We start from the raw sequence: 24,597 nt of genomic DNA, 5'->3' as shown, positions 1-24,597 counted from the left end.
GGCAAAGAAAGAAAGATAAACAGAGAGGCAGCAGGTGTACTCTATTCTCCACTTTAGAAGTCCTTGACTTTGTGGATGGTCTCGTGTTACTATCACATACGTACCAGCACGTGCAAGAGAAAACTCAGTGCCTTTGCACCTTTGGTGGACAGATTGGACTCAGAGTCATCCAGAGAAAGACTTAGACCATGACTCTCAATGTAGAGTCTCCTTCTCCCACCAAGGCATATGACATCAACTTACCCAGAACCAACAAATTCATCAACGTGTGCAGCATCATTTGGCAGGATGGTGGGACCAAGGACAACATTCAGTGCCGACATAGCAAAGCGAGAAACATCTTCAGATCAATGAACAACCTATGGAGATCAACCTAGTACAGTGTCCACACCAAGGTGAAGTTGTACCAGAGCTGTGTTCTGGTCACATTCTTGTATGGGTCAGAATGCTGGCACATGACAGAGAACAACCTTGCCAAGCTGTCATCATTCCACACCAAGAACCTTGGGAAAATCCTCCTTTTTTTTTTAGAGAATGCATGCCAAAAGGGCAATGTTACGATAGTAATGGGGGGGATTTCAATATGTAGATAGATTGGGAAAATCAGGTTGGTGCTGGATTACAGGAGGGGGGATTTCTAGAGTGCCTGTGAATTGGTTGAGTTCACTGGTGGATTGGCTATTTTGGATTGGGTGTTGTACAATGAACCAGAACTGATTAGCGAGCTTCAGGTAACAGAACTCATGGGAGAAAGTGATCATAATATGATCAAGTTCATCCTGAAATTTGAGAAGGAGAAGCTAAAGTCATTTATATCAGTATTATAGTGGAGTAAAGGGAATTACAGAGTCATGAAAGCGGAGCTGGCCAGAATTAATTGGAAAAGAACACAGGCAGGGATATTGGCTGGAATTTCTGGAAACAATTCAGAAGACACAGGATATTTACATCCCAAAGAGGAAAAGGTATTCTAAGGCAAGATGACACGACCGTGGCTAACAAGAGAAGTCAAAGCCAACATACAAGCCAAAGAGAGGGTATATAATGGAGCAAAAATTAGTGGGAAGTCAGAGGATTGGGAATCGTTCAAAATCCAACAGTGGACAACTAAAATACTCATTAAGGTAAAGATGGAAAATGAAAGTAAGCTAGCCAATAATATTAAAGATGATACAAAAAGTTTCTTGAGATGCATAAAACATAAAAGAGAGGTGACTGCTAGAAAAAAATGCTGGAGATGTAGTAATGGGAGACAAGGAAATGGCAGATGAACTGAATAAGTCTTTGCATCAGTCTTCATTGTGGAAGACACTAGCAGTAAGATGGAACATCCAGGTGTCAGAGGGTCATAAAATTTGTGAAGTTACTGTGACTAGAAAGAAGGGAAACTAAAAGGTCTGAAGGTAGATAAGTCACCTGGACCAGACGGTGTACACCCCAGGGTTCTGAAATAGATGGCTGAAGAGATTGTAGAGGCATTAGTATTGGCCTTCCAAGAATCAGAAAATTCTGGAATAGTACCAGAAGACTGGAAAATTGCAAATGTCACTCCATTCTTCAAGAAGGGAGAAAGGCAGAAGAAAGGAAACTATGGGCCAGTTAGTCTGACCTCAGTTGTTGGAAAGATGTTGGCATTGATTATTAAGAGTGAGGTTTCAGGGTACTTGGAGGTATATAATAAAATAGGCCATATTCAGCATGGTTTCCTCAAGGGTAAACCTTGCCTGACAAATCTTTTGGAATCTTTTGAAGAAATAACAAGCAGGATAGACAAAGGAGAATTGGTTGATGTTGTGTACTTGGATTTTTAGAAGGCCTTTGACAAGGTGCCACTCATGAGGCTACTTAACAAGCTACAAGCCCATGGTATTACATAAAAGATTCTAGCATGGATAAAACAGTGGTTGATTGGCAGGGGGGAAAGCGTAGGAATAAAGAGAGCCTTTTCTGATTGGTTGCCAGTGACTAGTGATGTTCCACAGTGGTCCGTGTTGGGACCAATTCTTTTTATGTTATATGTCAATGATTGGATGATGGAATTGATGATTCAGTTGCAAAGGTTGTAGACTATGAAGATAGGTGGAAGGGCAGGTAGTCTTGAGGAAGTAGAGAGGCTACAGAAGGACTTAGATTGGGAGAATGGGAAAAGAAATGGCAGATGGAAAACGGTATCAGAAAGTGTTTGGTCATGCACTTTGGTTGATGAAGTGAAAGGATTGATTATTTTCTACATGGAGAGCAAGTATTAAAAAATGGAGGCGCAAAGGTACATGTACAAAGGTACATGTGCATGATTCCCTAAAGGTTAATTTGCAGGTTGAGTCTGTGCTGAGGAAGGCAAATGCAATGTTAGCATTCATTTCAAAAGACCAAGAATATAAAAGCAAGGGTGTAATGTTGAAGCCTCACTTGGAGGATTGTAAGCAGTCTTGGGCACCTCATCTTAGAAAGGGTGTGCTGAAACTGGAGAAGGTTCAAAGGAGGTTCACGAAAATGATTCGAGGATTGAATGAATTGTCATAGTAAAAGCATTTGATGGCTCTGGGCCGGTATTCACTAGAATTTAGAAGAATGAGGGTGACTGCATTGAAACTTATCGAATGGTGAAAGGCCTTGTTAGCGTGGATGTGGAGAGGATGTTTCCTGTGATGGAAGAATCTAAGACCAGAGGACACAGCCTCAGAATAGAGGGGTATTCTTTTAGAACAGAGATTAACAGGAATTTATTTAACCAGAAAGTGGTGAATCTGTGAAATTTATTGCCACAGGCAGCTGTGGAGACTAAGTCTCTATGTTTAAGGCAGAGGTTGATAGATTCTTGATTGGTCAGGGCATGAAGTGATACAGGGAGAAGGCGAAGGCAGGAGATTTGAGCTGAGAGGGAAATTGGATCAGCCATGATGAAATGGCAGTGCAGACACGATGGGCCAAATGGCCTAATTCTGTTCCTCTATCTTCTGGTCGTATGGTCTTATTTGCTGGCTGAGAAAGATCTCCAACCATGCTCTACTCCTCCAGTGTCATCAAGAGGACATGTCCACAATCATCATGAGGAAACGTTGGAAATAGATTGGGCGCATGATGAGAAGAGAGGGCATCATCAAGGCAGCACTTCATTGGACCCCTGAAGGGCGGAGGAAACATGGGAGACCAAAGGCAACTTGGCACTGTACCGTAGAGACAAAACTGAGGACCCTGACGCACCTGGGGCACAATAGAGAAAGTGGCCAAGGACAGACAGACAGATGGGGGACCTTCATTGTTGCCCTAAATGCCAGTGGCATAACAGGCAGTAAATATTTTTCAAAAAATGTAACACTGTCATTTTTGTATTTTGTTATAGAAAGTAACATATTAAGTAATAATAAAAACCTGATTACTTTGTAGCTATATCTTTGTCCAGTGCATGATTAAACAAAGATAATAAACAGGTGCTATTAATCAATGACATAATGAGTTGACTGAACTGAATTGATTGACTGAAACAGAAACAGGTGGTAGAAGGAATCAAATTGGGCAATGGACAACCAAACTAAAAGATGAGGGTTTGATAGATGTGACAATTTAACCTTCAAATCATCAATTCTTACCCCATAACAAGAGTGAGTATAGCAACAGGACACAAGATGGTCATCCTGCCTCAGCAAGGTCTCTCCCAAGCATAAATTTTACAGTATACAGCAGTTTCAAGATGTGCTGTCCAAGCTCTTCTGAAGAGACACTGTGCAACAGATCAGAGATACAACAAGCTGATGTCCCTTCTAAACTGAAAGACCTCCGGAACTGCTATCAGCTCTGAACTCACAGAAACCACTGGAACCCAAGCACATCCCTCTTTAGTCTGAAGAAGTCTGGTCAGAAGTGGTCTTCATGGAAAAGTTGCTGCAAAAAGCCATTCTTCTGAAGTGGAAACAAAGCCAAGAGTCTCAACTGTGCACAAAAACACAAGGACTGGGATGCTGAATAACGTAAGCAAGTGGTCTGGACTGATGAGTCAAAATTTTAAATTTCTAGCTCAAACAGGAGGCAGTTTGTCTATGGAAGAGCTGGAGAGTGCTACATGATGAGTGTCTGGAGCCAACAGTGAAGCACAGCGAAGGTTCCCTGCAGATTTGGGATTGCATTTCTGCAAATGGAGTTGGTGAACTAGTCAGAATTAATTGAATCCTCAATGCTGAAAAATTCAAGCAGATTCTCATCCATCACACAATACCATCAGGGAGGCATCTGATCAGTCCCAACTTCACTCTGCAGCAGCACAATGACCCCCAAACACATGGCCAAGATCATAAAGAACTACCTTCAGCAAAAAGATGAACAAAGAGATCTGCAATAGATGCTATGGCCTCTACTTCGCCTGGATCTCAGCATCATTGAAGCTATCTGGGATTACCTGGAGAAACAGAAGCAAGTGAGACAGCCCAAGTCTGCAGAATAACTGTGGCAAGTTCTCCAAGATGCTTGGAACAACTTCCCAGCCGATTTTCTGATAAAACTGCACAACAGTGTACCTAAGAGAATTGATGCAGTTTTAAAGGCAGAGAGAGGTTGGTCACACCAAATACTGATTCAATTTAGTGTTTTTTTTACTGTTTACTGCTCTTTATAGTAATTGTTTTGATATTTAGAAACTTTAAACCTCATTATTTTTGAAAGTATCTTTGCTTTACAGAATTTTTTTTTACATGTGCCTAAGTCTTTTGCACAGTACAATAGATGCTCTTGCCACGGTTCAGATGAGGACAAAAACTTTGACCCTTGCAGTGAGCTACCATGGAGAGAAATCTCTAGTAAGTGCTTTTGGAAAAGACCATAATGCTTTAATACTGAATCACACAGCATATTAACTGGCATAATCAGTAGAAGGAAATGAAGCATACAAGATTTTTAAAAAATTAAAATTATGATTTCACTGGGTGCAATATAATAAAACAGTAATGAATCTAAGTTTACTGATGAAAAGTGAGTTAGGAGGAAATGTTTCATTATTTTCTCACTCATTCATGTAGAAAGTGGTAACATAAACACATGAACAAACATACTTTATGCATGTTGAGTACCCCTTATCCAGAACTGGTGAGGTCTATTATCCAGGAAGTAGCGGAGGGCTTTGAGGCCTTCTTGATGGGGAATGGAGGTGTATAAGGATTGGACATCCATAGTAAAAATGTAGCATTTGGGACCGGGGAATTGGAAGTTATTGAAGAGTTGGAGGGCATGGGATGTATCCCGGATGTAGGTGGGGAGGGACTGAACTATGGGTGACAAAATGGAGTCCAGGTAGGCAGATACAAGTTTGGTGGGACAGGAGCAGGCAGAAACTATGGGTCTACCGGGACATATCTTTGGGAGGAGGTAAAACCAAGCGGTACGGGGTGTGGGAATAATGAGTTTAGCGGCTGAGGATGGAAGGTCTCCAGAGCTGATAAGGGTGGTGATGGTGCGGGAGACAATGGTTTGATGTTTTTTGGTGGGGTCCTGTTCCAGTGGTAAGTAATAGACCTCACTAGTTCCCCACCACCACTACCCTCTTCCGGTTGGCGGAACTGGTTCTCACACTTAATAACTTCTCTTTTGGCTCTTCCCACTTTCTTCAGACTAAGGGTGTAGCTATGGGAACTCGCACGGGACCCAGCTATGCCTGCCTCTTCGTTGGTTATGTGGAACAGTCTGTGCTCCAAACCTATTCTGGTACTGCTCCCCAACTTTTCCTTCGGTACATTGATGACTACATTGGTGCTGCTTCCTGCACCCATGCTGAGCTCGTCAATTTCATCGACTTTACTTCAAACTTCCACCCCGCCCTCAAGTTCACTTGCTCTATCTCGGACACTTCTCTCCCCTTTCTCGATGTCTTGGTCTCCATCTCTGGAGACAGACTGTCCACTGACATCTTCTACAAGCCCACTGGCTCTCATAACTACCTCGACTATACCTCTTCCCACCCTACCACATGCAAAAATGCCATTCCCTATTCCCAGTTCTTCTGTCTCCGCCGCATCTGCACTGAGGATGAGGCTTTCCGTTCCAGGACATCTCAAATGTCCGCTTTCTTTAAGGATCGTGGTTTCCCTTCTACCGTCATCAATGATGCCCTCACCCGCATCTCCTCCATTTCCCGCACTTCGGCCCTCACCCCATCCTCCCGCAACCACAACAGGGACAGAGTTCCCCTTGTCCTTACCTACCATCCCATCAGCCTCCGGATCCAGCACATTATTCTCCGCAACTTCCGCCACTTTCAACAGGACCCCACCACTAAGCACATCTTTCCTTCTCCACCCTCTCCGCTTTCCGCAGGGATTGGTCCCTCCGTGACTCCCTTATCCACACGTCCATCCCCACTGATCTCCCACCCGGCACTTATCCCCGTAAGCGTAAGTGCTACACCTGTCCCTACACCTCCTCTCTTGCAACCATTCAGGGCCCCAAACAGTCCTTCTAGGTGAGACAACACTTCACTTGTGAGTCTGTTGGGGTCATCTATTGCATCCGGTGCTCCCGGTGCGGCCTCCTCTGCATCGGTGAAACCCGACGCAGATTGGGGGACCGCTTCATCAAGCACCTCCACTCCGTCCACCACAACAGACAGGATCTCCCGGTAGCCACCCACTTCAACTCTACTTCCCATTCCCGTTCAGATATGTCCATACGTGGCCTCCTCTACTGCCATGATGAGGCTAAACTCATATACCGTCTAAGTAGTCTCCAGCCCCTTGGTATGAACATAGAATTCTCCAACTTCTGGTAATTCCCTCCCCCTCCCTTCCTCTATCCCTGTTTCACTCTACTCCCTTCCCCAGCTCCCTCATGGTTCTGCCTCCTCCTTCTACCACCCATTGTTTTCAGGGCTATGATGTCAATGCTTCCCCCTCCCCCACCTCTTTGTCTTTCAAATTACTGGTTTTTCAACTGACATTCTTCAAATCCTTCCCCATCTTTCATTCTTCAGTCCTGACGAAGGGTTCCGGCCGGAAACGTCGACTCATCGTTTCTAACTGATGCTGCCCGACCTGCTGAGTTCATCCAGCGTACTGAAATGTTGCTTTGATCACAGTATCTGCAGATTATTTTGTGTTTTCAGAAGCTGCACAGGTCTTGCACACTACAGACAGTTCTGAGATGTGACCTCACATATGTAATGAACAAAAGTTAATGAAAAACAGAAAAACACTGCATAAAGCAAAAAAATGAAGATCTCAAATATGTATTGAAAGAGTGGATTTGTCAGTGTCAGTGCCACTTATAACAGCATGTTGATCATGAAACAAGCAAAGATCTATCACAATGAACTGAAAATTGAAGGTGATTGTGAATTTTCAGCTGGCTGGTTGCAGAAATTTAAGAAAAGGCAGGGCTTTAGGTTTTCAAAGATTTGTGGGGATGAAACACCTACTGATCATTGAAGCAGCAGAGAAATTCATTAATGAGTTTGCCAAGAATGTTGCTGAAGAAAATTTAATATGCTGAACACCTGTATTAGTACATATGTGTGATGAACAAATGTAAGACAGACTGCTAACCGGTAGCATATCAGTTCAGAGTCAAGAATGATGGCACTGCTAAACAGCCACTGACTGTTCACCTGGGTGGCCGATGTAGTGATAGCTTACCTTTGGTTCAATGTACTCATTATTGTTTCATGATCAAAGTTATTAAAAATATTATATAAAACTACTGTCAGGGTATATGCAGAAGCTGTGTATGTAATGTAAATGGAATTTGTGTTTAGACTTGGGTCCCATCCCTAAGATATCATAAAGATGCAAATATTCCAAAATCCGAAAAAATCCAAAATACTTCTGGCCCCAAACATTTTGGATAAGGGATGCTCAATCTGTATATTAAATAAGTCATATTATGAAAAACCACATTTCTTGTATAGATAGTAGCTTTATTTATAGAAATAGCCTCTTTAAGTGAAACAGTTGGTGGCATGCTGCATTTCCCAACATTAGCTGAATCAACTAATATTACATTCAGTACGCTGAGTGCAGGAGTGGGACCCAGTATGGTCTTCTGCTGCTGTAGACCATCCACCTGAAAATTTGTTGTGTTGTACATTCTGTGGTGCTCACTGCACAACATTGTTGTAACACATGATTATTTAAGTTGTTGTCACCTTCTTGTCATCTTGAACAAATCTGGCCATTCTCTTCTAACCTCTCTCATTAACGAGGTGCTTTCACCCATCGAACTGCCACTCACTGGATGTTTTTTCTTTGTTTTTCGCACCATTCTCTGTAAATTCTAGAAACTGTTGTGCATGAAAATCCCAGGGATCAAACAACCTTGTCTGGCACCAACAATCATTCCACGGTCAAAGTCACTTAGGTTACTTTTCTTTCCCATTCTGATGTTTGGTCTGAACAACTGAACCTCTTGGCCATGCCTGCATACTTTTATGCATTGAGTTGCTGCCACACGATTGGCTGATTAGATATTTGCATTAATGAACAGGTGTACTTAGTAAAGTGGCTACTGAGTGTATGTTACATTCCTCCTTCAATAATGAGAAAACCAGGATCTATAGCTGTGCACCCCCTTGTGTCATTTAGCAAATACTTGGGTAATGGACTTTTCTCTATATCTGGACATATGCCTTTTTTCTTTGATATAGATGCCTTTCTCAATTATCACCTCATTATCAGGCATGTGAAGTTTGTGTAGTATTAGTTGTAGCATATTTGTCGCCTCTGTTACAGACGTGTGCCAATCTTCTTTTGGTGGGTCCATTTGTTCTTTTACACTTCAAATTTACTTGTTTTGTAAACAGCATCTGGATAGTCATCCTTAACTTCCATGGCAAATATTATTTACGTTGAAGCAATCCTTATGATTCTGCTGTGACATTTTTCAGAATCAGGTTTATTTTCACTGTCTTTTATGAAGTAAAATTTGTTGTTTTGCAGTAGCAGTACTGTGCAAAGATATAAAAATACTATGAACTACAAAATAAATAGTGAGAAACAAAAGAAATAATGAAGTAGTGTTTATTGGTTCACGGACCGTTCAGAAATCTGATGATGGAGCTGTTCCTGATTTATTCAGGCTCCTGTACCTCTTCCCTGATGGTAGTAATGAGAAAAGGGCATGTCCCAAGAGTGGAAGTTTTTACTGGAGGATGCAGCATTCCTGAAGCACCACCCCTTGAAGATGACCTTGATAGTGGTGAGGGTTGTGCTCAGGATGGAACTGACTGAGTCCACAACACTCTATAGTCTCTTGTGATTCTGTGCAGTGAAGCCTCCATACCAGCTTTGATGCAACTCGTCAGCATGCTCTCCACCATATATCTGCAGAAATTTGCATGGGGCTTTGGTGACATACCAAATCTTCTCAAATTCCTAATGAAGTATAGCTACTGGTATGCCTTCTTCATGATTGGATCAATGTGTTAAACCTAGGATAGATCATCTTTGAGCTATTGATGCCCAGGAACTTGAAGCTGCTGACACTTTCCACCACTGAACTTCAGTGAGGACTGGTATGTGTTCTCTTGGCTTTCCCTTCCTGGAGCCCACAATCAGTTCCTTGGTCTTGCTGACATTGAGTGCAAGGTTGTTGTTGAGACACTACCCAATCAGTTGGCCTGTCTCACTCCTGTATGCCTCCTGTTGCCATTTGAGATTTTAACAACAAATAAGATATCATCTATGAATTTATAAATGGTATTTAAACTGTGATTAGCCACACAGTCATGAGTATTAAGAGAATAGAGCAGTTGGCTAAGCATGCATCTTTGAAGTACACCTGTGTTGATCGTCAGTGAGGAGGAGATGTTATTTATGATCCACACTGACTGTGATCTCCTGATAAGGAAGTTAAGTAGAGCGAGATAAAAAGGCCAGGATTTGAAATTTGTTGATTAGTACTGAGGGGATGATGGTGTTGAATGCTGAGCTGTAATTGATAAACAGCAGCCTGACATATGTTTTGCTGTAGTCCAGGTTCTCCAATGGAGAGCAAATGAGATTGCATCTACTGTAGACCTAATGTGTAGTAGGCGAATTGGAGCAGATGTAGGTCCTTTCTCAGGCGAGTTAATTCTATCCATAACCTCTCAAAGCACTTCATTATGGTTGATATGAGTGCTGCTGGTTAGTATTGAGGAAGCTCACTCTATTCTCCTTGGACATCAGTACAATTGTTGTCCTTTTTGAAGGAGGTGGGAGATTTGGTATGTCACCAAAGACTCAAGCAAATTACTGCAGATGTACCGTGGAGAGCATTCTGTTACGTACCCCGTAACTGGGTTGCCAAACCAGCAGAAATGGATCACTCAGTTGGAGTCTGGAGTACTAGAACTAAGAAAGTTTTATTAAAGAAACAAGCAACACAGTAATCGAAAGGATAATAAATGCAACAGTTCAGCGATGATAAACACACATGTGCACAGAATTAAGATAACAGCATCAATCAAGCTCTATCGTCGTCTAGGGGTGAATGACCAAATTTCAAAATGACTCAAAGTTCAGTCCAGTTCAGTTCGCAGTAATCGTTGCCATGGCGATGGACAACGTGCGGGAAGAGAGACAGAGAGAACAGGAACAACTGATCATTCAGAACACTGCTTCACTCACAGACCAGCGATATTGCTCACAAGCAATTTTTGGGCGGGTCCTTGGTGATGTCACCTGAGGTCACCGACTGTGACCCCTCCTCCAGATGCGGTCGATCCTCTGCAGTGAACCCGGCACCCAGGCAAGGGCGGACACACACCGGGTTCCCGCTGATCGTACCTTTCCACCCTTGTCGTTATCTGGTACTTCTCACCCACTCGTGAGAGGCGCACCGCTTCCAGGGTCTCGTTACCTCGGGTGGCGTGTGTGTCCCTGTCTTAGCGAACCTGTCCCTTTTTATCCCCCTGCTGGGGCATCGCCTGTCCATCACTTCAAACAGTTCAGGGTTCAAAGGGGGGAGCTGCTCCAGACAGCTCTCTCTCTCCCACGTCCCTTCATTACACATCTCCAGACGCTGCTCCATTGTTCCTTATCTCTCCTTCCCCTGAGGGCAGGTGGCAGACCAACTGCTGATGCCACTGATGCTAGCCCAGGCCAGCAAACATCTTAATTTTATGTGTATTCTCGTAACAATTCTAACAGGTTTCAATCAGAGTCTGGTAGTGAGGCACTAATGCATAAGTTCAGAAAGAGCTGCAGAGAGCTGTAAATTCAGCTAGCTCTATCATGAGTACTAGCCTCCCCACCATCAAGAACATCTTTAAAAGGTGATGCCTCAAAGAGGTTTTAAGAACCCCCTCCCACTCAGGACATGCCCCCTTCTTATTAGTACTATCAGGGAGGAGATACAGGAGTCTGAAGACACACACTCAATGTTTTAGGAGCAGCTTCTTCATCATCAGATTTCTGAATAGTCCATGAACCTATGAACATGAGTATTTTGCTCTCTTGCACTTTTTAATGTATTGTATTGCACTGCACTGCCGCTACAAAACAACAAATTTTGTAAGACCATAAGACATAGGAGCACAATTAGGCCATCTGGTCTGTTGGGTCTGCGTCACTATTCTATTATGGCTAATTTATTATCACTCTCAACCCTATTCTCCTCCCTCCTCCCTGTAACCCTTGACGCCCTTACTAATCAAGAACCTATCAACCTCTGCTTTAAATATACCCAAATACTTGGCCTCCACTGCTGTATATTGCAATAGATTACACAGATTCATCACCCTTTGGCTAAAGAAATTCCTCCTTAACTCTGTTTTAAAGGGATATCCTTGTATACTGAGGCTGTGCCCTCTGTTCCTAGACTCTGCCACGAAAGGGAACATCACTTCCGCGTCCACTATATCTAGACTTTTCAATATTCAATAGATTTCTATGGGGTGCCCCTCCTTTTTCTAAACTCCATGGAGCACAGGGTCAGAGCCATCAAACGCTTTTCATATCTTCACCTTGGACCCTCTCCAATGCCAGCATATCCTTTCTTAGAAAAGGGGCTGAAACTGTTCACAGTACTCCGTGTGGTCTGCCCAATGCCTTACAAAGCCTCAGCATTACATTCTTGCTTTTATATTCTCGTCCTTTCAAAATGAATGCTTATATTGCATTTGCCTTCCTTACCACCGACTCACTCTGCAAGTTAACCTTTAGGGAATCCTGCACAAGGACACCCAAGACCCTTTGCATCTCTGTTTTCTGAATTTGCTGCCCTTTTTGAAAATAGTCTATGCCTTTATTTCTTCTACCAAAGTGCATGACCATACACTTCTCTACACTGTATTCCATCTGCCACTTCTTTGCCCATTCTCCTAATCTTTGAGTCCTTCTGCGAACTCCCTGCTTCCTCAGCACTATCTCCACCTATCTTTGGATTATCCGTAAACTTGGGCACAAAGCCATCATTGAAACCATTGATATATGACGTGAAAACAAGTGGTCCCAACAAAGACCCTTGCGGGACACCACTAGTCACCAGCAGTCAACCAGAAAACCCCCTTTTATTTCCGCTCTTGCCTCCTGCCAGTCATCCTATTCATTCTGTTCTGTTCAGTCAATTTTATTCATGAACCTCAGAATGCAGCAGTGATAGGTTGAAGATATTGAAAAATCCAACCAGTTAGTAGGCACAGGTTCTCAGTACCTTGCCAGGTATAATGTCAGGCCGGCTATGTATATTATTCCTGCTTCTGTTTTGTGTTATCTTCTATATCAGTTTGCTGAAAAGTCAAGTTTAGACTGCTGGTTCAATTGCAACAGGAAGGAAGTCTTGATTATTTCCTGTTGCATGACTATTAACTATTGGTAATTCCACGGAGATGAATCTTTCAGCTATTGTTTTTAAGAAAATCTGAACCTCTATTAGTCAATCTTTTACAGTTTTAATTGTTAGAAATGTTTTTCAATTTTCAGGCATCAGAGGAATGTAATACCCTGGTTTAAGACCATGCTTCATTTTATTAATGCAGTTATGCTGTAGGGTATTTTTCCGCAGATTTTCTCAAAATGCATTGTGTTCCTTTAATTACGTTATATGGTCAAGTAATTCAGTTGATTGATAAATTTGGCTTGTTGAATTAGCCAATTGGAATTGTCTTGCAAATAAGATGCCCCACAACACTCTAGAGGTATCAAGAATAACCATTTTCTGGAGAGAGTGCAGGAGTTTTGGAGGAAGAAGAAGAAAGAAGGAAAATAGAAACAGACAACAAACATAGCAGAAGAACATGAGTTGATTTGGAAGGACAGATACTGGTGTCGGAAAATTCTCATCAAGGTCATGGTCTTGCAGTTATTGTGCAGATAAGTTTTAGATAGCTAGTTTTCACACGACCTTGGAGACAGTTCGACACTTTGTCCTTAGATGTTATGTGGAAATTTATTTATGATTCACTTGGACTGTGTTTTCAGACAGAATTGCTCGGTACAGGTTTCCCCCGCCATCCGAAGGTAGAGCATTCCTATGAAACGGTTCGTAAGCCGGAATGTCGTAAAGCGAAGAAGCAATTACCATTTATTTATATGGGAAAATTTTGTGAGCGTTCGCAGACCCAAAAATAACCGACCAAATCATGCCAAATAACACATAAAACATAAAGTAACAGTAACATATATAAAAGCAGGAATGACGTGATAAATACACAGCCTATATAAAGTAGAAATACTTTTCCACAATCATTGCTACACTGTTCTCTGTGGCGAAAATCTCGCACAAGCGCCGTAGGCAGAAAATCTCACGCAAGCGCTGTTGGCAAATACACTCTCTCCCGTAACCATTAAGCTATGAAGCTGCCAAATCATGCCAAATCATACCAAATAACAGGTAAAAATACACAGCCTATATAAAGTAGAAATAATGTATGTACAGTGTAGTATCACTTACCGGAATTGGGAAAACAGCGCCGAGCACACTGATGGTGTGTTAGGCTGAGTTGTCGCAGGTTGGGGTGGTGCAGTGGCCCCCACCCTCCAGGCCGCCGACCGATATATTGCCGCGAAGCACGCAGGGGTCCAGCGGTAGCCGGGAGGCACACAGCACATCTTTAAAAAAAAAGCCGAAATAAACATGCTAATTAATTAGGTGCTGCCTGGCACATAATTAATTAGCATGTTTATTTTGGCTTTTTTCCTTAAAGATGTGCTGTGTGTCTCCCGGCTACTGCTGCGTTCTGCACGAATCGGTATCTGTCCGCGGCCTGGGTGTTGGGGTGGTGGGACACTGGGGTGTCATCTCATCGTCTGTTTCCATTAGGGCAGGCAGCTCATCTTCTCCTATGTTTGCCTGCCTCAATGTCGAAGGTCGAGGTTCGTCGTCTGCTGTGGCTGATGTGGAAGGCTTGCTTGACTGCTGAGCCTCGCGCATTTTTCTATCATACAGTTCTTTGTAAGCACTCAAACCATCTTGCAAATATCCCTTAAACCGACATACGTTTTCAAAGTTAAAGTTGTACTTTATTATTGCAGTGAAGATCTCACGCAGTTCCTTCACTTTCAGTTCGCTACTGCATTTGGTTTCGATTGTTATCCTTTCCTCTTCCAATTGCATCAGCTCTTCATCTATCAGTTCTTGGTCATGTGATGCCAAAACCTCTTCAACATCATCTTCATCAGCTTCCACAAGCCAAACTCACTTAGTCCTTACTTTGTTCACCATGATCGAAATGCTTAATTATGTCTAGTTTTACACTAAGTGTAACACCCTTACGAGCTCTTTCAGGCCTTTCTGATACCTTAGAACTTATCTTGCAAATGGCTGCTCACAGGCATGTGTTTAAGCAATGCTGGCTAGAATGCCATTCCGAATCCGGGGAGAGCGGCTGCTCAGGGCGTGTGCTGATTTTTTCGCCAGCTTTTTTTCGTAACAGTGAAAACACCTTCTGAAAGCGAAAACAGGGTACTAATGTAGGTCTTTCGTAACAGTGAGGTTTTGTAAAGCGAACGTTGGAAAAGTGGGGGACACCTGTACCGTGAGTAAATTAAGTGAAGCAAACCAGATTGATTACACAAAAATGAGCTCCAACAGTTATGTGCACACTATAGGCTAATTAGTATATGTGTAGTGGGCTCTTTTCTTTATTGTGTTTGTTATGGTTTAAAATATTTTGTCAATACAACTTTAATCTAAACTTATACTGGTATGAGTTAAGTTATAGCTTTCAGGCGAACAGTAAATTTATATGGGTGTGTTAGTATTTATACAAGTAACAGTCCTACTTTCCCTTAAAGGAAAATTCAAACATTTGTTTTATGTTCATCAGAATCATAGTTACTCTAGATGTGTTTATTTATTGGAAATGGTCTTTTCATTGTTATTCTCATGCATTGTAGAGTTATGTTACTGTTAATTTGCATTCACAGTACTAGCTAACTCATTATGAGCCTATGGTTAGAGGGTCACAGGAAAAAAATATGTCCAAGTATTTAAGCTTCGTGAGCAATGAGTTATTTTGCAAATATATAGTGCAATTGAACTCTGAACTTAAAATCTTTTTATCAGGTTGTAAATACAGAACAAATTAGAACATTAATGTTATTACAGTACTATGTATTAATTCCTAATAGTTATCGATGGAGGCATTCATCCAGTGTACACTGCTGTTTTTTAATTTCTGTAAATGAACAAAATCAGCAGAAAAAATTGACTGCCTTTGATGATTGCATCCTCCAAATCTTCATTTTCATTGTAACATTCAAGATTATTGTTGATACCTTCAAAGTTTTAATAATTCATAACTTGTTGAAGGAGTAAAACCATTTTATTTTCACTCCAGGTCATTCCTGGCATCTCCAAGCTTGAAAGTTTGAAACCGCAGTGAGCAAAACAGTTCTAAATTGCCTTGCTGCTTATTTCGCACCAATTATTAGTGAGAAAAATAACTGCTTTTTGAACACAAACACACCAGCTGATACTATTAAAGAAACTTCATTCTAAGCATGGTGTTGTGTCAAACGGACACACAAGTTCACATGACTGATGCTAGTTAAGAACTGTTTGGCAATAGTCACCTGTCCCAATTAAATGGCACAGTGTCCCAAATAAACAAAGGGAATCCCGGCTATTTTCTTGAGTAGTTTTTGTTCTTTAAGAGTTGTCCCAAATAAGTGGCTGCTTCGATTAACTGATGTCCCAATTAACTGGAATCCACTGTATTTAATATTTGCCTAATCAGTTTAGACCCAAGTACTCATGCCAGGCACCATTTAGAATGGTTATTTTTCATTTATTTACTGTTACATACATTCATTTCCTTTACAAATGTGCTAAACTGAAAGGAAAATTGTGAATGTCTCATTCAGTATTGTTGTGTAACATATCATGAAGTATCATGGCCTGTTGGCCTATCAGCAGATAACTAATCTTGTAGAAAAACACTACAAAATTTTGAACAATTCAATTCCACTAAACAGTACATTTGAACACTAAATCATCATCAGAGAAGCCTAAATACTTGCACAAATTATTCTCCTCCAGCTATTTGTACATTGTAAAGTCTTTCTAACATTCTAAAACCCAAATTGTAAATATAATACAAGAGATAAAGTCTGCATCATAATGTTAAGTACTACATTTGCTAGATCAGGGGTTCCCAACCTTCTTTATGCCATGGACCCTTATCATTAATTGAAGGGTCCATGGACCCCCGTTTGGAAACCCCTGCGCTAGTTACACGTGTCTTTTTCTATAGTTTGGGTGTTTAGTGTTGTTCATGGGCAAGAGTGGATTGTTATCCTTTTAACAAACAGCTATTTTTAAAATTTGTTTTATCCATACAGCAACCTGCTTGTGGAATTGTTACTCTAATATAGGAGCAATAGCATCAGGACTATTAATGCAATGGGGAACACCAGTAGTGATCGCATGGGAGCAGATCGCCATGGAGGCCACAAGTCTCAGCGTGCTGACAACATGGGAATTTCTCAATCATCAAAGGAGAATGAACGTCATAAGATTATGGTGGATAGCTCTGATGATCCCAACATCTTTCATACGCAAGGCTCAAAGGTGCAGTGTGAATTTATACTGCTTGTTTCTAGCTTAATATTTACTCCATTTAAGAACAAATTGTTTGTTAACTATTCTACTGGCAGGATAGTTTCTAAATTTACTGCTGTGTATCACCAAGATTCAGCTTGTGACTTTTTAAAGACCCCCAAACTTGACAAGACCATAAAATCCTATAAAAGATAGTACATCATGGGTGAAATCCTCCCAACCATTGAGCACATCTACATAAAACATTGCCCAAGAAAAGTAGCATTCATCATCAAAGTTCCTCATCACCCACGCCACGCTCTTTTCTCACTGCTGCCATCAGGTAGAAGGTAAAAGAGCCTCAGGACTCGCACCACCAGGTTCAAGAACAATTGCTACCCCTTAACTACCAGGCTGTTGAAGAAAAGGGAATGCCTATACTCATTTTAGGACTCTTCATCTTGTTATTTCATACTTGTTATTTTTGTATTTATTATCATTTGCACATTTTTTTACAGTTTACAGATTCTGTTTACAGTTACTGTTCTCTAGATTTGCTAAGTATGCCCACAGGAAAAGAATCTCAGGGCTGTATGTGGTGACATGTATGTACTCTGAAAATAAATTTTACTTTGAACTTTGAGGACATAGGAGCAGAATTAGGCAATTCGGCCCTTTGAGTCTGCCCCACCATTCCATCATTCCATGGCTGATTTATTGTTCCTCTGAGCCCATTCTCCTGCGTTCTTCCTGTAATCTTTGATGCCCTGACTAAAGAGATATCCCTTTATTCTGAGGATGTGCCCTGTGGTCCTAGACTTGCCCGCTAAAGAAACATCCACTCCACATCTACTCTATCTAGAACTTGATGGTAACACTCTAAATATTCCATTATCCTTTCCACACTGTAAGCATGGAAGGCGGTTTTGCATGTCAGAAGAGGAGACTGGCCTACGTTGATTTTGGCACTTCAGCACCCTTGACATCCTAATACTAATACTTGTAGGGGTGCTGAATAGAGCACTGTGTTCATTTGACATCACTTGCACAAAATTCTACTGTATCTCCAAGATGTATGAAATTACCACAGGAAATGGAGGAGTGAGGCATATGTCACTTCTCTGCTTTACCTGTGTTGATAATGGAAAATCGAAGGCATTTATTTTATCTGTGATAGTCCTACTCATGCTTTTATATCCTTTGCAATCACTTCTTTGTACTGCCCCATCCCCATGGCTCCCGATTAGCTGACATTCCTGATCTCCCCCTCCATTCTGCTAGTCACCAGCCTATCTCTCCTCTGCCCTCTTTATTTATGCTTTCTCAGAACTACCCCTAGCACTCTCTTCTCCTGTGCAATTTACTCTCAAAATCATTCCAATCCTCAAAATATTTTGTGTATATTGCCACATTAGAAGGAGGTTCTGGAAGAAATTGAGTGTAATGCAATTTTCGACAGACCACTGCATTGGTTGCCATTGGCCTGCCAATCATTATCCATGATGTTTTATTTCTATGTGCCCTCTTCTGGAAACAGAAAAGGCCCCATGGTTTTTTTGTTTGCAGAATATTCTACTGGCATATTTATTTATACCCTATCCATAACCAGTAAAACTGATTGTTGTTTATGGGTCCTTACCACATGCAAAATATGTTTATTTTCTCCGTTAGATATTTCACAAATACTTAATTGAGATATTTTATGATTGCCCATAGCATTGAGTAAATGCCTTCAGTTAAGACTTGAGTGTTCTCAGGGGTGTGGTAGAATCCTGTTAACTTTTTTTCCCTACTTTCTATAAAGAAATATAAATTTATATAGTGCAATCTTGATGACCTTTATAAAAGCACTATTTTGATTTGGTGCCATATGGATGAGCTGTAAACCAAGGGCCATACACATCAAATAGCTACTAATAAATTCAAAATGGAATTCAATTTTAAACCTGTACCGGAATGCAGAAAATGTTGAACCACCACAAGGAGTCTTGTTGTTCCTTTCCACGCCTTGTGCATTGGGTGGCAACTTTGCCATTTCCTTAGCATTTGTCTGGTTTTTATGAGGCTGAGTTGCTAGCTTGACGCTCAGCCCAGCACAGATGGAAAGCATGCAAAGAGCCAGCTAGATTCAAACCCGGAACCACTCGCCTTGAAGTCTGGTGTGGGTGCCACGACACCACCGGCAGCATTCACTAGAAATAATTGAAATGAATGGCATGGAAGCATTCCATGGGTCTTTACATAAAACACTGGGGAGAAAGGAACAGAAGAGTATGTTGACAGCATTAGTTGTCAAGAATCCAAGAAGTGCCAAGAATCTGAGTGAACCATGAATGCTGACCCATCCAATTGGAAGTACCCTTTTTAGTGCTGCTTGTTTTATAGTAGTATTTCTAATTGACAAAAAAGTCATTTTTCTAATATCCATCTTTCTCAATGATAAGCCTTTGTGCACACATCTAGGTATTGCCTAGAAAGGAGAGTTGAAGTTAGGAACCAAACAGTGTAAATTTGAATTCATGTGTTTTGAATCCAAGATATGCTTCAGTTGGAATTAGATACACATGTGAAGAAGGAAAATAGTGCAGGAGAAAAGGCAAATGCTATAATTGGCTCTGCTACAGGATGTTGCAAGGAATGTTTGTCGGGGGGAGGGTAGTAAATTGGTCTCCTCTGTCAGAATTTCCAATTGTGATTGAGGAAGATAAATATACCGAGATGGTTGGCTATTTGGGGGGGTTGTGTGTGTGTCTGTGCTGTATTACGTTCTGCTTGCAGATTATATGCCATCAAATGTTATTATCTTGATTGTATAGGTTTGTTACATACTAAAAGTAATTAGAAAATCTTCCCTCTTGAATGACACTAGGGTTCACTTTGATTGTCAATAGTCCATCTTGACTCTCAAAGAACACAATTCAAATCAATACTACAGGATTTGCAATACAGAAATTTCTATTGTTACAACAATTTACCATTCTGGGAGGACTTGGTGGGACAGATGCTTTCTGAGGCTCCTGAACCAAGTCGTCAAAATATCAAATTAAACACCAGGCCATGTAAGGACTGAAATGAGAAATTTCTTCACTCAGGGAATGGTGAATCTTTGAGATTCTTTATCCTGAAGGGTTATGGAGGCTTGGATGTTGGTCATGTTCAAAAGTGAGATCAGTAGATTTCCAGACATTAGAGGAAACAGATGATGTAGAGAAAGGGAAGGGAAACAACAGAAAATCATCTGTGATTTTACTGAATGATTGAACAGGCTTGAGGGGCCAGTAAGGTATTCCTGCTCCCGTTATTTAAGTTTTTGTATTCTTGTTATTTGGGTCTGTATCCTTTGGAGCTTAGAAGAACAAGAGAGGTCTTGGATCTTGTATAGGATGGATGTGGAAAGCAAGGTTCCTCCTGTGGGGGGAAAAAAACTAGAACTGAGGGTCACAATTTAAAATAAGGCAACACCCATTTAAGACAAGTGTGGGAACATTTTTTTTCAAATAGCTAAGTGTCTTTGGAATCCTTGCTCAAAGGCTCTGTAGTAGATTTGTATTTGATAAGTAAGAAGATGTAAAGTTATTGGAAAGATAGAAATGTGGAGTTGAGGTTATAGTCAAATCAGCTAGGGTATTATTAAAGCTTGAGGGGTCAAGTTGTCTACTTCTGTTCCTATTTTATGTGTTCTCCAGTTTTACCTTTTCACTTGTGTTTTGATATTTTAGCCTCTCACTGATAAGGAATTTGCACCCTGGCACGCTGATGTGGATGAGTCTGTGAAGTTTTCTCAACAAGCTCGTCCCACTGTCATCCGCTGGAATGGTGGAGGAAAAGAAGTATTCATTTCTGGATCCTTCAACAATTGGCAAGCCAAGATTCCACTTATAAAAAGGTACATGTGTGTAATTTACAAGTAGCTTAAGATCCATTTGGTATTACAAAAGCATACTATCATATTCTACAGAAGGGGATGTTTCCATATCTTTGCATTTCAGTATAATTTTGGTAAGCCAGATTGGCCTTCAGAAAATCTCATATGCTGAGTTTCAATTTTCAGAATACTTTTATTTTATCCTAAAAGAATACACCCTGTTATCTAAGTCTAAAGCTTAAGTCGTCCAAAGTCTTCATAGAATCTCTGCTAAAGTATGATACTTAAATAGCCTATTTAGTGTTGAGCTTTAGTAACATTGCTGCTTATTCAACTAGTTTCAGCCTTTTTTTTTAGGAGTACGTTGGATAATCAAAAATTATTACATGGACTATTGTGCTATCTATATGTGTTTGTGTGTGTGGGTGCCAAAATATAGCTTTGCAGTGGCATGATGAGTGACAATATTTCCCTTTACCGGCATTTACAGAGTAACATGCATATATTCCTCAATAAATTGCTTGTTGTCATTCTCCAGGACAAATCTAGATTGCTTTTTTTAAAAATCACTATATCAGCTTCCTACTTTGCATCTTGACACCTGCAATTCTTGTGCCTTCAAAGGGTGTCTCACTAACGATTGTATTTTGAAGCACCTTTGCTTATATTGTTTGCTGTTAAAGTCTATGTGAAATCTTATTTTTGTAAATAATTATTACACTATGATTGACAACAGAAGCAACACAAATGGAGAAGTATGGAAACACCTAGCAATTGTGTTACTTTAAGAATTAGTAGCTTTCATTCATGTTGCAGTCAAGGTATCATTTTTACATATAAACCTATAAGATAATTGTAACTAAACAAGATAATACTGGAATGTGAGAAATCTAAAACACTTAAAATAGTTGGTTCTATTTAGTATATCAGTCAGAATTGCATGATTTTGTACCCTGGTTCCCAATATCTACTGTGTATTTATTAGTTGAATGCCTTTTTTCAGTTTATTTGGACGACCTGTACGTTCCTTTGTTATGTTACAACCAAGGGTTCTCAGACTGGTTCAAATAGGTAGAAAGACACAACTTCCAATCAGAACCAGTCAACACATGCCCTGTATTCACATAACTTTCATGTTCCCATGATACTATTGCATTCTCATGGTTTTATTCCCATAGAAGTAATCAAAGCTCCTGCAGCCAGTCCCTGTACACTCAACGCTATGGCGGTGAGACACTTGACAAGCCCAAAGATTAATCCTCTGCAACATATATTCCTTCCTATTGATTAGGAAAAGTTGTTTGATATGTTAAACAAACTTTATTATTTCCAATGTATGCTCCATCATATGTCTGCCTTATTCATCCACTGGCATACTATTTTAGTTAACTGCAGAGCAATCAATTTTAATTACTAGAAAGTATGGATGTATCTGGAACTTCACATTTCTTATTTAGAATGAGTAAACAGCACTTGGAAAAAACACATTTGGTGTCATTGTGCGGTTGGGTTTGTTATTACTGTCTAAATAATTCAGAATCTGGTTTAATATCACTGGCATATGTCATGAAATTTGTTGTATTATGCAGAAGTACAGTGCAATACATAATAAAATACAATAAATTACAAAAAGAAATTAAAAAAATTAAGTAGTACAAAAAGAGAAAATATGGTGAGGTAGTATAGTAGTAGAAGAAGAAGAAGAAAGCCCTTATCTCCGAGTGGAGTCATCGGGACGCCGTCACGGCGACGTTTCTTTAGCAGGCTTTCTTATTTTTATGAGGCTGAGTTGCTAGCTCAACACTCAACCCAGCACGGATGGAAAGCGTGCAAAGGAGCCAGCTGGATTCAAACTCGGGAGCCTTCGCTCTGAAGTCCGGCGCTGATGCCATTACGCCACCAGCCGGCCATGGTGAGGTAGTGTTAATGGATTAATTGTCTGTTCAGAAATCTGTTAACGGATGGGAGAGCTGTCCCGAAATGCTGAGTGTGTGTCTTCAGGCTCCTGTACCATGTCCTTGATGGTAGCGATGAGAAGAGGGTATGTACTGGGGGAGGAGGGAGGTCCTCAACGATGCATGCATCCTTCTTGAGCTATCGCTTTTCGAAGATGTCCTTGGTGCTGGGGAAGCTAGTGCCCATAATGGGGCTGACTACGCTTACAATTTTTCAGCCTTTTCTGATCCTTTTGGGTGGCCCCTCCATACCAGGTGGTGATACAACTAGTTAGAGTGCTCTGCATGGTAATCTGTAGAAATCGCTGGAGTTTGTGGTAATATACCAAATCTTGTCAAATTCACATTAAAGTGTGGCCGCTATTGTGCCTACTCTATAATTGAATCAATATATTGGACTGAGGATAGATCCTTAAAGATGTTGACGCTCAGGAACATGAAGCTGCTCACCCTTTCCACTGCTGAATTTTTGATCGGGACTGGTGTATGTTCCCTCGACTTCCCCTTCCTGAAATCCACAATCACTTCCTTGGTCTTACTGACGTAGAGTGCAAGGTTGTTGTTGCAACACCATTCAACCAGCTGACTTATCTCACTCCTATACCATTGCCATCATTTAAAATTCTGTCAACAATAGTTGTGTCATCAGCAAATTTATAGATTGCGCTTGAGTTGTGCCTAGCCACACAGTTGCAGGTGAAGAGAGAGTAGAGCAGTAGGTTAAGCACGCATCCTTGAGGTATGCCAGTGTTGATTGTCAGTGAGGAGGAGAAGTTATTTGTGATAACTGACTGTGGACCCCAATAAGGAAGTCAAGGATCCAGTTGCAGAGGGAGGTATAAGGACCCAGGTTTTGGAGCTTGCTAATTAGTACTGAGGGTGTGATGGTGTTGAATACTGAGCTGTAATCAATTATCAGCAGCCTGACATAGGTATTGGTATTGTCCAGGTGATCTAAGGTTGAGTGCAAAGCCACTGAGATTGAATTGCTGTAAACCTATTGTGGTGATAGGCAACTGCAGCAGGTCCAAGCTCTTGCTTAGGCAAGAGTTAGTTCTGGCTATGACTAACCTCTTAAAGCACTTTATTACTTGTCGTAGAAGCAACTCACCCTGCTCATCTTGGGCATTTGTATAATTATTGCCCTTTTGAAGCAGCTGAGAACCTCTGATTGCAGCAGTGAGAGATTGAAGATGTCATTGAACACTGTTGCCGATTGGTTGGTACAAGTTTTTATCCTCCGCAACTTCCGCCACCTTCAACAGGACCCCACCACTAAGCACATCTTTCCCTCTCCACTCCTCTCCGCTTTCTACAGGGATCAATCCCTCCGCGACTCACTTATCCGCAAGTCCATCCCCACGGATCTCCCACCCGGCACTTATCCCTGTAAGCGTAAGTGCTACACCTGTCTCTACACCTCCTCTCTTGCCACCATTCAGGGCCCCAAACAGTCCTTCCAGGTGAGGCAACACTTCACTTGCGAATCTGTTGGGGTCATCTATTGTATCTGGTGCTCCCGGTGCGGCCTCCTCTACATCGGTGAAACCTGACGCAGTTTGGGGGACCGCTTCATCGAGCAGCTCCACTCCATCCGCCACAACAGACAGGATCTCCCGGTAGCCACCCACTTTAACTCTGCTTCCCATTCCCATTCAGATATGTCCATACATGGCCTCCTCTACTGCCATGATGAGGCTAAACTCAGGTTGGAGGAGCAACACCTTATGTACCGTCTAGGTAGTCTCCAGCTCCTTGGTATGAACATAGAATTCTCCAACTTCCGGTAATTCCCTCCCCCTCCCTTCCTCTATCCCTATTTCACATCACCTCCCTCAT

General features: G+C 41.3%; 1 protein-coding gene across 4 annotated transcripts in view; it reads left to right on the top strand.

The window, feature by feature from the left end:
* The window catches only part of LOC134354801 (5'-AMP-activated protein kinase subunit beta-2-like), a 58,999-nt gene that overhangs the window by 9,613 nt on the left and 24,789 nt on the right, over positions 1 to 24,597 (top strand). For 3 of the 4 annotated variants that reach the window (XM_063064083.1, XM_063064085.1, XM_063064084.1), the window contains exons 2-3: positions 16,740 to 16,968; positions 20,658 to 20,824. In XM_063064083.1, the coding sequence (XP_062920153.1) occupies positions 16,801 to 16,968; positions 20,658 to 20,824 (335 nt within the window). In that variant the 5' untranslated portion in view covers positions 16,740 to 16,800. The remainder of the gene's footprint in view (positions 1 to 16,739; positions 16,969 to 20,657; positions 20,825 to 24,597) is intronic. The other variant, XM_063064086.1, reaches the window with a different exon arrangement.

The sequence above is a fragment of the Mobula hypostoma genome, chromosome 12 (assembly GCF_963921235.1).
Source record: "Mobula hypostoma chromosome 12, sMobHyp1.1, whole genome shotgun sequence".
In the NCBI taxonomy this organism is placed as follows: Eukaryota; Metazoa; Chordata; class Chondrichthyes; order Myliobatiformes; family Myliobatidae; genus Mobula; species Mobula hypostoma.
This window is presented reverse-complemented; position numbering and strand designations above follow the sequence as displayed.